The sequence below is a fragment of the Tupaia chinensis genome, unplaced genomic scaffold, assembly GCF_000334495.1.
Source record: "Tupaia chinensis unplaced genomic scaffold, TupChi_1.0 Scaffold148607_1, whole genome shotgun sequence".
In the NCBI taxonomy this organism is placed as follows: Eukaryota; Metazoa; Chordata; class Mammalia; order Scandentia; family Tupaiidae; genus Tupaia; species Tupaia belangeri.
In genome coordinates, this window is record NW_006208456.1 from 2,627,156 (window position 1) to 2,642,455 (window position 15,300).

Sequence of the window (15,300 nt, forward strand, 5' to 3'; positions counted from 1 at the left end):
TTTTCCCCCGACTACTATTCCACCTTAGAGGTTCAACCCCCTTTTCCTTTGTGCTTTTCAGTGACACAGTATCTTCTGTCCAGACTTTATACCCTTTTCCCAAACTCCCAGTAAATCTTTTGGCCAGTATTTTATATTCTTAGAATATCTTCATTCTTTTGCCCCAACCTGGCTTCCTAGAGGAATAAGCAGTACTATTAAGGTATAGATAAAACAAAGACAATGCAGAATATCCATTCTCAGCTATTTAAATTAGACTGATTTGGGAGGCATGCTCACTTCCAAACTAATAACTGTGGCATTTAAGAGGAACTATCATCTGCACCTTTAACAGGACTGACTCTCAACAGAGGAAGTACCTACCTCCTCTGCACCAGGAATGACCCTTAAGAGAGGAACTACCATCTATTTCTGAAGTAGGAATTGCACTGTACTTCTGAGCTTTTTTCAGTTAGTCATGTTATTTGAGGGAAGAAAGCCAAGAGGCCCACTTATGAGTCATGAAACATTCTGGCTGAAAAATAAAACATAGGCAGCACCCCAAATCTTGACTAAGTCATTAGGATCTTGATTTTCCCAAATCAAAGGGATGGAAAGGAGGACAGAGGTCAAGGTCTTTCTGGCTCCAATAAAAGTTAAGGGCCCTAATTAAACTTAACTCTAACTAGGGGTGATTCACACAGCCGAGGTGGCAGAAGTACCAGTTGCATAAAGAACACTGCCACCTGAGTATAGGATTCTTTTTCTCTGAAGTACTTACTTGGCCTAGGCCTATAGAGTTGCTCGGGATACTATGCTAGCAAATATTGCAGATGTTTACAAAAACATATATACTAAGAAGTCAGAAATAGGATTAATCTGACTTGTCAATGTGACTGGTTATTTCTAAGCAGGTTCAAACTGATTTATGACTCACAAACTAGGTTTAGCTCAGGAGTCATCTAACTAAAGAGAATAAAGCACCGAGGAATAACACTAGACATTCTCAATAAATATCTGAACACCCTCTCTAAAGGAGCTAAAACCTTTCTATTTGATAGGTGAAGGGGAATCAAGCGGATGATGAAAAATACATAGCGCTGCCCTGCTCTTATATCCTGGGAGGGCAAAGTCAAACCCATGCCTCTCTGTCCACCCTGACGTGAGATTTTAAAGCAGCACACATGGGGCATAAGTGAAGGGTCAAGTTGGAGCATTACTGATTCCACTTGGGATCTTGAGACTGGCTGGTCTTAAACTGTCTTCATCTCTCCCTCACCAACTTTCAGTCATGCTCTGATAGTTCTCCAAATCAGTGGTCTCCAAACTTTCACTTCCAATGAGAACAATTTTAAGCACACATCTGTTAACATACAAATGTAGGCTGCAGGGTCAGCAGGTGGCATGCTGATTAAGGTGCTGGAGCCCACATGGCTGAATTCACGGCTGACTCCACGATTTCTCCCTTTCTCTATCTCCTGCAAATGTACTTGCCTTATGGCAAAAACAAAACAACAAAAAGAACCAAACCATTTTGCAAGCCTGTTTTCTAAAATAAACATCTCTGAGACAAGGAAAAAAATCTCTCTCTCTGTATGTATGTATGTGTATGTGTGTGTGTGTATATATATATATATGTATGTGTGTATATATATACACACACTGTGTATGTATGTATGTGTATGTGTGTATACACACACACACACACATATTCTTATGTCAGTCTAACCAAGGACAAAGTGTTATTTGTTCATAGTAAATACCGGACAAAAAAATGTTAAATTAGGTTGATTATTTCAGATATCCCTTATGTGAAATTTGGGACTAGAAGTGTTTGAATTTTGGAATATTTGTTTATACACAGTGAAACATCTTGGAGATGGGGCATGAGTTTAAGCATGAAATCATTTGTTTCACGTAAACCTTACATACATGGCCTACAAGTAATTTTATACAATATTTTTGTATTGCAGTTTTTTGACTCTGACCTGTCACATGAGGTCAGGCCTGGAATTTTCCACTTGTGGCCTCATGTCAGTGCTCAAAAAGTTTTGGATTTTGGAGCATTTTTGGATTGGGGTGCTCACCCTGTATAGGTCGTTAAAAAAGCACATTTTCTCCTTCAAACCCTTGAAATGGGATAGCTGAATGAGAGAAAATGCAAGAAACCTGCCTAGTAACAGTATTTGTGATAGGGTAAGTTCTACCATTTTGTCATTAGGGCTGAGAGGCAGACTGTGGGGCTTGAGACCTGGGTTTGAAGTCTAACTCCACTACTTATTGTGTAACCTCCAGGCAAGATACTTAACCCCTCTGGAACAGTAACAGTATCTGCCTTAAAGGGTAGGTGGGGTAGCACTCACAGCTCTCAGATTAGTGCTATAGATGGAACACAGTAGTGCTATGTGTTTACTGTTATCATCATATCCAGATCCCGAGAGGAGAATGGAGAAGGGATTGTGGTGTGGCCATCCCCCCGGGGGCTTTTTCTCGCTTTCTTTCTGTCCCTCTCAGGGAGTGCACATGCCCTATAGCAAAAATCTCTAAATAAATTTGGCTGACCATATGGTTTAAGTCCTGGACTCTGCAATTTGAAAAGCAGGCTAGGAGTTTGTGTGTGCATGTGTGCCCAGAATTCCAAAAGAAGGGAAAGATGGAAGAAAAGAGATTGTAGCGTGACCATGCCTGAGAGGGGGTGGGGATGCTTTCTGGCTTTCCTTTTTTTGTTCTCTCTCTCATGAGTACATGTGCTCTAAGGCAAAATTAAAAAAAATATGTTTCTAGGGACCAGCAGGTGGCCTGGTGGTTAAGGCGCTGGACACTCCCACATGGCTACCCTGGTTCAAGTCCTGGATCTGGTGGCTTCCTTTCTCACTTTCCCTCTGTCTGTCTCTGGCCAAATTAAAATAAATGAATGAATGAATGAATAAAATTAAATGAATAATCTTTAAAAAATGTTTCTAGTGCAATAGAATGGACTCTTTTTGTCTCAGAAGTAGAACATATGAAGACAGAAGACAAATTGCAGGTTGAGGGTACATTATTTGCTGGGCAGTCACCAGATTAACTAACTACTGTAAAAGCATGATATGAACTGAGAAGGCCAAGGAGATGCACTTTGGTTTCTCAGCCTGTGCCTGCTCTTGGGTAGAAGAGTCTCTTTAAATTATTGTGTCATCACACTGACCACCACCACTCCAGCTAGGTCTGTAAATACCTTATAGTCCTTTATTCTCCAGCTTGCTTCTTCATCTTAGTTAAGTTCTCAAACTGTACACACTTCAAGCATCTAAAACAGAGAAACTCTCTTCCACTCTATCTGATCTTATACAGATAGGAAAAAATATCCTGAACTTTAATCAACAATCTATCAAAAATTAGTGCTTACATTAAGGCTTTCTTTTTTAAAAATTTTGCTATAGGGTGCGAGTGCTTGCCAGAGACTGAAAAGGAAAGTCAGAAATCACCCCCACAGAGGGATGGCCATACTGCAATCTCCTCTCCATTCTCCTCTCAAGATTTTGGGCATGGACATGCATGCTTGCTCACCTGGTGTGTTTTTCAAGGTCCAGGACTCGAATCACAAAGTTGGCCATATGAGGTCCAGCCACCTTAATTTGCACACTACCAGCTGGCCCTGCTAAAGCTTTCAGTGTCCAGCTTCTACCTGCTTCTTTCAAGGCTGGGTTCTTTAGTAGGAACTAAGTAATCGGTAGTACTTACAGCTCTTTCATCCATTTTGTGACAAGTTCTTGGACTCTCAATGTCAACGGAACAAACCCCTCTGCAAACATTGCAAAACTAAAGTTGGTTGGTTTCATTTTTCACTTGAAATTCTACTCCAGAGAAAGTGGGTGGAGTGGAACGCAAAATCTTTTGATGTGGTCACTAAAGTTGTAACATTGTATTTTCCAATTCAAATTGAAAATCTGTAACTGAAACCCTCTATTCCTTTAAGAAGTTCTTTCCATAAGAGTACAGGTACTTGGGAACCAGCAGTTAGCGTAATGGCTATGTGGCTGGACTCCCAAGTAGTGGACCGCGGTTCGCATCCCGGACCCGGTGGCTTAATACTCATGCCGGGCAAATGTGCGTGCCTGCCCAATGATCCAGAGAGGAAAATGGAGGAGAAGGGATTGTGGCGTGACCATCCCCCCTGGGGGGTGATTTCTCGCTTTCTGTCTCTATGTCTCTCTTTGTCTGTCTGGCAAGTGCACGCACCCTTATAGCGAAAAATCTCTCAAAAAAAAAAAAAAAAGAGTACAGGTACTTTTTTCAAATAAGTAGGACGATTTCCAGATTTATTTCCCTTTCTCTTCTTTAAATTTCTTAGAGGTTGTGTGCAAGAGACAGAGAGAGGGAAAGGGAAGAAGAACCCCTCACATGGGGGGATGGTCATAGCACAATCCCTTAACCTCTCCCTCATTTTGGGATTTTGGGTACACACAGACATGCCAGAATGCTTCTTAAGCCCCTGGGGCCAGGACGTGAACCACAGTCAGGCATGTGGGATTGAGCTTCCTTAACCACCACACCACCTGCTGAGTCCTTCAAATTGTATGTTCCAATAAAGATTCCGACTGCAGCGCAAGAGGGAGTTGTGTGTCACAAGCTGTAAGAAACACTGTGAGTTTCACAGGGGAAAAAGTGATTAAGAATCACAAAATTCCAGAACTCAAAAGGAGACCTATTTTATAAGAGAATAAATCGTGAAAAAGAACTGGCTTTTTTGCCTTGTCAGCGAAAAGGATATTAAAAAGAAAAGCAGAGGATGAGTGTCCACCGATGTGCTGGGGGTTACCCAAAGTTTCTTACAAGGCATAAAGAAAAAGATGTTCTGCGCCTCCTGCCCTCAACCCCGGCGCTGGGCGCGGACCTTTTGTCGTCTGTCCTACAAACTAGAAAACTCCCAGGGGCCCCAAAATACACGTTCCAAGTAAAGACAAAGTTGTGTGCGGACGAATTTTATCGAGGACCGCCCTTTCTTCCCCAATCCAGCCCACGCGCTCGGGATCCGAGGTTGGGCCTTGGCCGCCCCTAACTCTAATCCGCCCAACCCGGCTCAGGGTCTCAGCGTGAGATTTCGGCGGGGGCTTCCGCTAAGGGCGCGGGAACCTAGGGCAGGCCCGGGGCTCACCGCAGTCCTTGAACTGAACCGGCTGGGCCTGGGTGGCCGCACTGAGTGCCAGGAGCAGGAACGCGGCACCCAGGAGACGCATAGCGGACAACGAAGTTCCAAGTTCGAGGAAGCAAGGCACTGCCGCCGCGGTCACAAGATAAACCTCTCTGGGTGGGTCCGGGGAGGAGCCCAGTCAGGCGACCAGTGACCAGCTCCCCGGGCTGAGGCATGCCGGCGCCCCGCCCCGGGCAGAGCCAGACGCGGCTTGGGCCGGCCCAGACGCCCGCTAACTCCGCCCATCTTGTCCACTCACTGGCCGGACCGGCAGCAAGCGGTGCCCGCCCCGCTCCGCTCCTCCCCTCAACGCTCCGCCCCGGCTTTATTGGGACGTCGCCGCTTCCGCAATTGGAAGCATTTTTAGCCAATCAAGTTCCTTCTCTTCTCACACTACCCAATAGGTACGTCTGGGGGCGGAGTCTCCGCGGTCCCGCCCTCCGCGTTCCTTCTACCAGGAGCGGGGAAGGGACAAGGGAGACGCAAGGGGCGGGGCTTGTGGAGAAAGATGGCGACCGCCCGAGGGTGGTCCCTGACGGCCGCAGCGCTGAGAGCGGTCACCTCCTGGCCAAGGGGCAGGTACAAAGACTAGAAAGGCGCTCGGCAAAGGTGTTAAGTTGTGCGCTCCCAGGGCAAATGGGAAGCCAAGGTCCGCGGGGGAGGTGAAGGTTTGTCTTGGGGCAGTCCAGGTGGGGGCTGCCAGGTGACCCTTCTGCTCTTGGGCTCATTCCTTCTTTCTTGCGCACAGGCTCCTCGCGGCCTCCACGGGCCTTCAGGTGCGTCGGGAAGCGTCGTCCTCGAGTCCGGAGACTGGCGAAGGGCAGATCCGCCTAACGGACAGCTGCGTGCAGGTAGGAGACTGGACGCCGGGCGGCAAGAGCCTGGAGCGTTGGGACTTTTCTCGTCGCCCACCCTTCTTCCTTTTCCCCAGCATTTTTGATCCCCCTTCTTGCATTTCAGAGGCTTCTGGAAATCACCGAAGGGTCAGAATTCCTCAGGCTGCAGGTGGAGGGAGGTGGATGTTCCGGATTCCAGTACAAATTTTCACTGGATACAGTTATCAACCCCGACGACAGGCAAGCAGGAAGGGGTGGGTGTTCAGAGGATGTTCGGGAGGGACAGAAGTATTACCAGTTTAAGGTGCACTTTTATTTCCAAATTTAAAGCGTTTGCTAAGGGTGGTTGACACCATCCTTATTACACAGTGAGGGTGCATTAAATAGCTAAGGGTGCAAAATATCTATGTTACAGGAGGGAAACTGGCCTGTAGGTCAATCAGATAATGGGTAGAGAATCCTTCTGGACCAGAGTCCAGATGTAAGTCTCCAAGCATTTCCCAGTATTCATTCTGTTGACTTTTTGCCTCAGAGGAGATCGGTGCTGTTAAGAGTTAAGGAAAACCCCCTCTGCTTCAGAGAGCAGAGGATGCATACCTCTGGGCTCACAGGGTTCATGTTTTCGGTGTTTACGATCTTCATTAATGCCTTCCTCCTGTCTTTTCAGGGTATTTGAACAGGGTGGGGCACGAGTGGTGGTTGATTCTGATAGCTTGGCCTTCGTCAAAGGGGCCCAGGTGGACTTCAGCCAAGAACTGATCCGAAGCTCGTTTCAAGTGTTGAACAACCCTCAAGCACAGCAAGGCTGCTCCTGTGGCTCATCCTTCTCTGTCAAACTTTGAGGTGATGACAGATGACCCTGAGATTGCCACCCACTGTACCAGTTTGAGGAACCTGGGGTTGGTAGACTTGAGATTTCCTTCTATTCACGTTCCCTCTCTCAGTTTTATTTCCCTCAATCCAGGAGTGCTGTGTTTTGCCACTATTATTTTCAGAATGTGAAGTTTTTACTCTTGGATCCACGCTGACCTGGCCTCCTTCTCCCCTCCCTATTGTTAAAGCCAGGCCTCCAAATGCTGTTACCTCAGATTTAATGACTGACTAAAACCCAGTATAATTTATAGAGCATCCAAGGCTCCAAAACTTGGAGTTACTTCTCTGGCCTTCAGAACTGCTTGTACATATGTGTATAGCTGTGTATAAAAAGCTTCATTTTAAAGAAAGTCCTTATTTATTTGTGTTTTGGAGCAGGGCCATAGATTGGGTATCTGGAATACTAGTTACTAGATCAGAGAGGATGAGAAAGGCAAAAGAAATATTCCTCTTTTCATTTCACCCTTTCTGAATGTGCCACTTGACTTCCCCTTATTTTATTTTTTAGAATTATTTTATTTAGGGAACCAGCAGTTAGCATAATGGCTATGTCGCTGGACTCCCACGTAGTCAACCGTGGTTCGCGTCCCGGACCTAGTGGCTTAAAACTCACGCCAGGCGCGTGTGCATGCGAGCCCAAGATCCTGAGAGGAGAATGTAGGAGAAGGGATTGCGGCGTGACCATCCCCTCTGGGGGGTGATTTCTCGCTTTCTGTCTCTCTGTCTCTCTCTGTCTGGCGAGCGCACGCGCCCTATAGCGAAAACCTCTCCAAAAAAATAAAAAAATAAAAAAATAAATAAAAAAAAAAGAATTATTTTCTTTAACTTTATTCATTTTTAATTTGTCCAGAGAGGGACAGTGAGAGGGCAAGCTGCCAGGTCCGGGACTCAAACTACTGTCATCCATGTGGGAGTACAGTGTCCTTAACGACTATGCTACCTGCTGGCCTCTGCCCTTATTTTCTGTGTTAGCCTATTTTCCACAACATATGTGGTAGGCAGATACATTTTATTGTCATACTCATGGATCTGTTAGGATTCATAAAACTAAGAGCGTGGCTACTCAGAAAACTTGGACCAAACCCCTATTGTTATCAGAAGTATTTGAGAAATAGAATTTGTATTCCATATTCATACAGGTATTTCAAGATTCTGTGGCCATTTAGTGACTGGATCTTTTTAAGATATATTGCTTCACCTATCTTATGGTGTGAAGTGCCTTTGGTCATATGTGTAGCAGGAAGTTGTTCCTTTGCTGGTATAAATAATAGATATTTAGAAATTATTATTTTGTTTTTCAGATTGGGTTACCAGATGAAATGCATGAGTCATTTAAATTTAAATTTAGGTAAACAGCAAATACTAAAAAATATTTTTAAAAATCATTTGTCGTTTCTCTGAAATTCAAATTTAATTAATCATATTTTTATTTGCTAAAGCTAACAACCCTACCTTGGGTTATCAAAAGAAAAGTTTTTTATTTTAAAGAATTATTTTTATTTAGCTTTATTTATTATTATTATTTTATAATATTTCCAGATAGATATACACAGAGAGCGAGAGAGAGAAGGAAAATGAGAAAGCAAACCTCCAGGTCTAGGATGTGAACCACGGTCGGCCATGTAGAAGTCCAGTGCCCTTAATCACCATGCCATCTGCCAGCTCCAAGAAAAGTTTTTTAAAGCTCAAATTCCAGTGAATTTGAAAGTCCTTGTTTAGGTGTGACACTTAAATAAGCTATAGAACTCGAAATAATTACATCGCAATGCTGGGAGGCCCAGAACCCTATAGATAAACAACTAAAAAGAGAAAAAGATCTTTTTCCCACCACCACCACTACAATAAATGATTTACTAATACAGATAATGTTGAGGAAACTACAACCAAGTTGATTCTGGAAGAGTTACTCTTTTTTTTTTTTTTTTTTTTGCTAGAGGTCACATGTACTTGCCAGGGAGACAGAAGAGAGTGAGAGTGAAAAAGCAACCCCCAATGGAATGTGGTCATGCTGCAGTCTCTTTCTGTCCATTTCTCCATCTTGTCAGGATTTAGGGCATGCATACACATGTATCCAGCATGTTTTTCAAGCCACTGGAGCTGGGATTTGAATCACAGTTGACCATCTGGGATCCAGCTTCCATAATAACTAGGCCATGAGGCTGGACCAAGTTAGTCCATCTTTTTTTTTGTAGAATTTTTTTGCTTGAGGGCATATGTGTTTGCCAGAGAGACAGAGGCAGAATGTGAGAAATCACCGCCCAGACAGGAAAGTCATGCCATAATCCCTTCTCTACTCCTGGGATTCTGAGCACACACACAGACGTGCCTGCGTGACTTTCAAGCTGCTGGGTCTGGGACTTGAACCATAATTGACCAGTGCCTTACCCGCTATACCACCTGCTGGCCCCAAGTTATCCCATCTTTTGAGTTTGGAACCCCAAAAGTTTGTTAAAAGCTTGCATTTCTGGGGAACCAGCAGTTAGCGTAATGGCTATGTCGCTGGACTCCCACATAGTCGACTGCGGTTCGCGTCCTGGACCCAGTGGCTTAAAACTCATGCCGGGTGCGTGTGCGTGCGTGCCCAAGATCCCGAGAGGAGAATGGAGGAGAAGGGATTGCGGCGTGACTATCCCCTCTGGGGGGTGATTTCTCGCTTTCTGTCTCTCTGTCTGTCCCTGTCTGGCGAGCACACGCACCCTATAACGAAAACCTCTCTAAAAAAAAAAAAAGCTTGCATTTCTGGACTGGAATAAAGGCATTTAGTAAGAGAATTTACCATTTAAAAAAAGTAGACTTTAGAATTAGAAAGACAGCAACTTAGATATTTACTTTTCCAATGTGGGAAAACCTAGAATGTAGAGAAAACAAATCTATCGTGTGGATAGAGGAAAGAAGGGGACTTTCAGAAATTTGAGCAGATTTCTTAGCTGCTCACGAAAGAGCAGAAAGCAACAACCACATGGTTGTCTGTGTGCACATGTTAATAAGGAATCGAAAGTCACTGCCGAGACCAGGGCCTGTTAAAATGTTCAGTTTGGACTACCTAAGCTTATATCCTGTATAAAGAGAGACTTACTACATTTTGAGTGTTAGAACCTATTCTTCCAGAATATTTTTGTGTGTTATTTATCAACTTGATGGTTTTAAAACTTCTGTTAAGCAGAATAGATTTACTTGCTAAATAAATTTACAAGTGATCAAGTAGGCAGAAGCAGAGTTCTTTAGAATGCAGAAACCACATGTGAGTACCTACAGTTAGGGGGAGAATTGGAATTTTGTTTTTAGAAAAGGATCTACACTTCACACTGAGAAAGTCCTAGGGAAATGAAGTGGTAACAAGAAGTCTCCTTTGGAGGGGGTGATTTAAGAACACAGGCTGTGAGGGAATGAGAGCACTAACAGGACGTGGAGTAGCTTGCTAGTAGTAAGCATGGTAGAATGCGTTTACAGTCTTCTGCGGGTCCTTTCTGAGCAGATGCCCTCTTCCTGGAAGGCCATAGAAGCTGACAGACATTTTCACAAATTTTGTTCACAATACAAATTCTTTCAGGAAAACTGTACTCTTCCTGTATTAATTGGGAGATCTTTTGCCTTCCCCTTATTTTCAAAGAGACACTTGTCAAAGCCTTATTTGTTGTAGAATTGGCTTTGTATATTTATTTATTATATGTATATTTATTTATTTATTTATTTATTTAGATTTTTGGCATAGCATGTGGGCTCTTGCCAGAGAGGCTGTGCTGTAATCTCTTCTCCTCCATTCAGCTCTTAGGACTTTGGGCACACTTATATACCCAGCATGTTTTTCAAGCGGGGACTCAAACCCCAGAGTATGCCACGTGGGATCCAGCACCTTAACCCCCATGCCACCTGCTGGCCGTATTGCTTTTATTTGGAAATTTTAAAAGTATTTCTTTCATTACGGAGAGAATGAAAGAGACAGGGAGACAGAGAGACAGAGTCTTTATGCCATGATCCACCCAAGCTTCACTCAGCATCCTGGGCACGTGTGCACATGCTCCATGTGTACGGGGAGCCATCGGGAGGGGATCCCAAGCCTTCCGGAGTGGCTTCAGCATCTTGGAGCACTGTGTTACTGCTGCATCACCACAGAGCGTCACTGGATGCTCTCTCAAAACCTCTATTTGCCTTTTTTTTCCTCTATAAAAATGCCACAGGGCTGCTCAATGGAGGTTTGCTTCAAGAAATAATTATCACCTAGCTTTTATAATAGCTATATGAAGAGAGGGAGCTAGCAGCAGCTGTATTTAAAAATATTTTATTTTTTTTGAGTAGTTAATACATATGTACAGAATTCAAAGATACAAAAGGGGATACAATGAAAAGTCTCCCAAATCCTATGTCCACCCTGTCACCCTCCCCACAAGCCTCCATTGTTTCTAAGAATTTATCCCATGGTATATTAAATAACACATGCACAAGAATATTCATTACAGCATTATTTATAAAAGCAAGAGATAGGGAACAATGAAAATGTCTACCATTGAGGGGCTAATAAAATAAATTATGATTTGTCCATTTAATGGAATAGTATATAACTGTAAAACAGAATGAGGCAATTCTTTATGTGCAAAGTACAAAGTGAAAAGGCAAAGTGCAAGAACAGCATGCATAGTGTGCTATTTGTGTTTTTAATAAAAGGCAGTGTGCATATGCATGCAAGTATATCTCTGGAAGGATGGGCAGGACGGCAGAGGTGGTGGTGGGGTCGGGATGGCACGTAAAAAGCCATAGGGCCAGCCAGCAGGGTATACTTGGGGAATGGGATGACTCCCCCGAACAGGGAGAAGAGGTGCAATGGCAAGGAAGAGATTACAGATATCTACTTCTCTTTCCACCTCTGTTTGGACAAACAGCAGTGTATGTTACATGCAATAATATATAACTCCCCCGTTTCCTCTATCTGCTATCTCTTTTGAATAAATTTAAAAAATGGATAGAGGGCACGTGCTCATGTTAAAGGGCAGGAGAATGAGATACCCTCCATGGGGAATGGTCATGCTGCAGTCCCTTCTCCATTTCCCCTCCTTTTGGGACTGTGGGCATATACACACATACACCTGGCATGTTTCTTAAGCTGCTGGGTCCTGGACTCACTGTGTAATTGGCCATGTGGGATCCAGCCTCCTTAACTACCATGCCATGTTTTGGATATTTTTTCAAGGCATTTACAGTCTGAAGGTCAAATTCCTAGAAGTGGAATTACGGATCAAAGTGAGTGCTTTTATCATTTAAAGAGATATTGCCATGATGCTCCCTGCAGAGGTAGTACCAATTTACACTCCCACGAGAGCGCCTGTTTTCCTAGAAACTTGCCAGCTAGGAACCTTAGCAAACTTTTTGATCTTTGCCAACCTGACAACTTTTTAAAAAAAGTATCTCAGTTTGGTTTTAAGTTGCATTTATTTTAATCATGAATGAAAGAATATTTTTTATGGTTGAGAGTCATTAATTTTTATCTGCCAACATCTCAACTAGTAGTGACCTAAAACAAATTAAACTTTCTGTTTGTCTATTTCCTCACCTGTAAATTGGTGATAAAAATGACAAGTAGGATTGCTGGATGAGTAAATGAAATTTCTGTACAGCACTCAACACAGTGCCGGGCACAGAGCAAGCATTCAGTAAGATATTCCATGAAGACGGACAAATCAGAGCAGCAGGCAGGACAGGGCACATTAAACTAAGAAAGTAACCTTCATCCCCATGTGGCTAGGCACACGGAGCCATGTGCATTTACAGTCCACTGCCATTCATCAGGGGCCAAGTCAGAGCTTGCCTTGTGAAGAGCCTTCCCCACTGGAACCCAGTCCTGGGCTATTGGCCAGGGAGTAGGCACAGCCTCTTCCCCAACGTCTAGACTCACTGACATGGGGCAGAAATCGGGTCTAACGTGAAATAAAAACGAGAACAGAGGAACCCAGGTGTACATTTCTTTATTCCACCATGGTTCTGAACTTCCAGCTAGCCAAGGTTGGAGTGTCTGTACTTATAAATTCAGAGGGATGCCAACTGTCTGTTTTCTCAAGGGGAAGAGGACAGGGGCTCTGAGTTGAGAGGGAAAAGAACATTGGAAATCTGGCTTTCTCTGAACAAGATTACATTACATAGCAGACTTCTATTTTCCACACATCAAACTGATTTTCTTCAAAGAAGCCCCGCAGAGATCTGTAAGAAGCAGTAGGCATTTTCTGTGAGAAGCAGTATGCGTTTCATGACGGGCCTTAGAGATGGGTACTCTGTCTTGTGGCCGCCCTTGCTGCTGGTGCACAGGAGCTCTCACTCGGGTTTCAAATGCTTGTAAGTACCCAGAGCTACAAAATACTTTCTTCAGATGTATGAAGCCTCAGCTCCCCCTTTCTCATGAACTCCACGAGGTTTTTGTACTGCTGTCTTGCCGCTTTCTCAGGCTCTTGTCCCTCTTCATTTGTGTCCCTTGCACTCAACAAGCTAATATCTATCTTGCCTCTGAGACGAGAGAATCTTCTGTCCTTCCCTGGAGCCACAGAACTGACTACAGGATGCCAGTGTGACATGCGGCAAGTTAGGGCCCAGCCCAGATCGGCTGAGTGTGGTTCGAGTCGGTCCCAAACTCCTTCATGCTCCACAGATAAGGGGCCTTCCAGGGCAGATGTAGCCTCTGCCCGAGTTGTGGAGTCATCAGGTGACACATGGATCACAGCTGGGAAGGTGTCTGCACTGTGAAGCCAGAGGACCGTGCACATTGGCACAGCTCAAGGGGGTAGGCGGGGCCAACCTTTGGTGAGCATCCCATAGCTAGGCCAGGACAGGTGGGCTGGGCCTGTGGTCACTGGCCACAGCAGTTGGTGGAAGCGTTTGGTGGTTGAGCCAAGTAAGGGCACAGCAGCACAGAGCAGTGACGGAAGCTCACAGCCAGAGCCTAAGCTGGGAGAGATGAAAGCAGGCAAGGCTGGCTGGGACCTGGGCTGCAGGGCCTCTGGCCTGATGTCCTGGTGTCTCCCCAGCTAGGAGAGCATCCTCAAAGCCCCGCTCATGGTTGGAGGCTGTTTCCAGGTAGTTGCCTACACTGACCCCTCACGGTTACTCCTTGGCAGCACAGTGCGGGGGGCCTGCCTCGGCCACGTAACCTGGGGAGCAGTGGCAGCGGTAGGAGCCTTCTGTGTTCTCGCAGTGACCGTGGGCACAGAGTGCAGCAGGCCCGTTCAAGTCCTCACATTCATTGACATCTAAGAGGAAGGGAGGGAGGACAGAGTTGTAGGGAGCCTAGGTGCCTTTGGCCTGCTGCCCTTGCCCTGCAGGGGAATCCTGTGTGTGACAGTGAAAGGCTGAAGTCACTTCCAAAACCAGCATTTCGGGGACACAGAGCATGAGGCCGTGAGTTTATGTTGGGCCATGCTATCTTATCCCTGCCTCTGTTGTCTGGAGCCCTCCATAGCAGGGCTTTCTAAGCTGGGCCTTACATTGGCCAGGGCCATCTCACCCCCTCCCACTAGGAGGCAGCAGTGGACTTGCCAGCCATCCCAGGTTCCGGTCTGCCTGGGCAGTGACGAGTCTCACTTCTCTGTCAGGGTCCTGACTCACCCACACAGGCCATGTGGGCTGCATCCAGCTGGAAGCCCTCAAAGCAGTCGCAGGTGTAGCCCTCGCGCACACGCACACAGCGGCCATTCTCGCAGCCGTTCAGGATGCCGCACTCCTCTGCCTGAAGCCCTTCAAAGCCAGCCTGGGACTCTGGTAGGAGGCAGGCAGGGAGGAAGCTGAGGCCTTGGGCCTGGACTTCAGTCTCATCAGTGCTGGGGCCCACCCCCTCCCGCACTAAGGGGGATCCCCCCACCCCTGGTCTGGTGGGAGTGGGTCATAACATGCCCCTGGAAAGATGCCAGACACTTGGTGGTTCTTAGAACAGGACGTGTCATTTTAGGTGGGGGCTGGACTGTACTTAAGATGAGGGCTCCAGCAGGTCAAGGTTCACTGCTTTCACAGCCCAGGTGCCCGGCCGGCTGGGTGCTTCATGTAGTTTTTGGGTTTTGCAGTGGTGGGTGTTAAAATCTTTACATCTTTTTTGGGGGAGGGGATTGGGAGTAGAGGGCCCTGTTCAACACAAAGCAAAACGTCTTTCAAATCCTGCCTAAATCTCTAAACACCCCCTCCCCAAAAGACCCCTTCCCGCATGGCAGCATGGTCTCCGTCAGTCTGATAGGTGGCTGGGCCTGTCACATATGTGCTAAGCCTGAGTCACCACAGTGGGCCTTTAAAGTCATTAATTCATATTTCAGGTCAGAAGTCAGAATGCCAGTTCCTGCCTTAGAGCAGGCTATTTGGCGTTCTGTAAGTGGTTTGGAGGGAGAAGAACAGACCAGAATGTCACTCTCATCTCCCACTCAGAGCTTTGAGGTTAGGACAGTGTCCTGTACCTCTTTGTGTCTCTGTGCTAGT

At 45.6% G+C, this 15,300-nt stretch overlaps 3 protein-coding genes across 5 annotated transcripts in view; 1 reads left to right on the forward strand and 2 right to left on the reverse strand.

Moving 5' to 3' along the window:
- NPC2 (NPC intracellular cholesterol transporter 2) overlaps nucleotides 1–5,291 on the reverse strand; it is a 13,133-nt gene extending 7,842 nt beyond the window's left edge. Inside the window, exon 1 of the mRNA XM_006170548.3 lies at nucleotides 5,117–5,291. Within this exon, the coding sequence (XP_006170610.1) occupies nucleotides 5,117–5,198 (82 nt within the window). The 5' untranslated portion in view covers nucleotides 5,199–5,291. The remainder of the gene's footprint in view (nucleotides 1–5,116) is intronic.
- A 324-nt stretch (nucleotides 5,292–5,615) lies between these two features.
- On the forward strand, nucleotides 5,616–7,207 carry ISCA2 (iron-sulfur cluster assembly 2). 3 transcript variants are annotated; one of them, XM_027769085.1, is made up of 4 exons: nucleotides 5,616–5,731; nucleotides 5,901–6,003; nucleotides 6,113–6,242; nucleotides 6,656–7,207. In XM_027769085.1, exons 1-4 carry the CDS (start codon nucleotides 5,661–5,663, stop codon nucleotides 6,745–6,747), a joined length of 396 nt encoding a protein of 131 aa, XP_027624886.1. In that variant the 5' UTR covers nucleotides 5,616–5,660; the 3' UTR covers nucleotides 6,748–7,207. The 3 variants fall into 3 exon arrangements, with proteins under 3 accessions (XP_027624886.1, XP_027624887.1, XP_006170609.1); XM_006170547.3 differs by having other exon boundaries at nucleotides 5,617–5,731; nucleotides 6,113–6,228; XM_027769086.1 differs by lacking the exon at nucleotides 6,113–6,242 and having other exon boundaries at nucleotides 6,656–6,798.
- A 5,595-nt stretch (nucleotides 7,208–12,802) lies between these two features.
- Nucleotides 12,803–15,300, reverse strand: part of LTBP2 (latent transforming growth factor beta binding protein 2) — a 112,536-nt gene continuing 110,038 nt past the window's right edge. The window contains exons 38-39 of the mRNA XM_027769109.1: nucleotides 14,446–14,595; nucleotides 12,803–14,090 (exon numbers count right to left, since the gene is read on the reverse strand). Of these exons, the coding sequence (XP_027624910.1) occupies nucleotides 13,945–14,090; nucleotides 14,446–14,595 (296 nt within the window). The 3' untranslated portion in view covers nucleotides 12,803–13,944. The remainder of the gene's footprint in view (nucleotides 14,091–14,445; nucleotides 14,596–15,300) is intronic.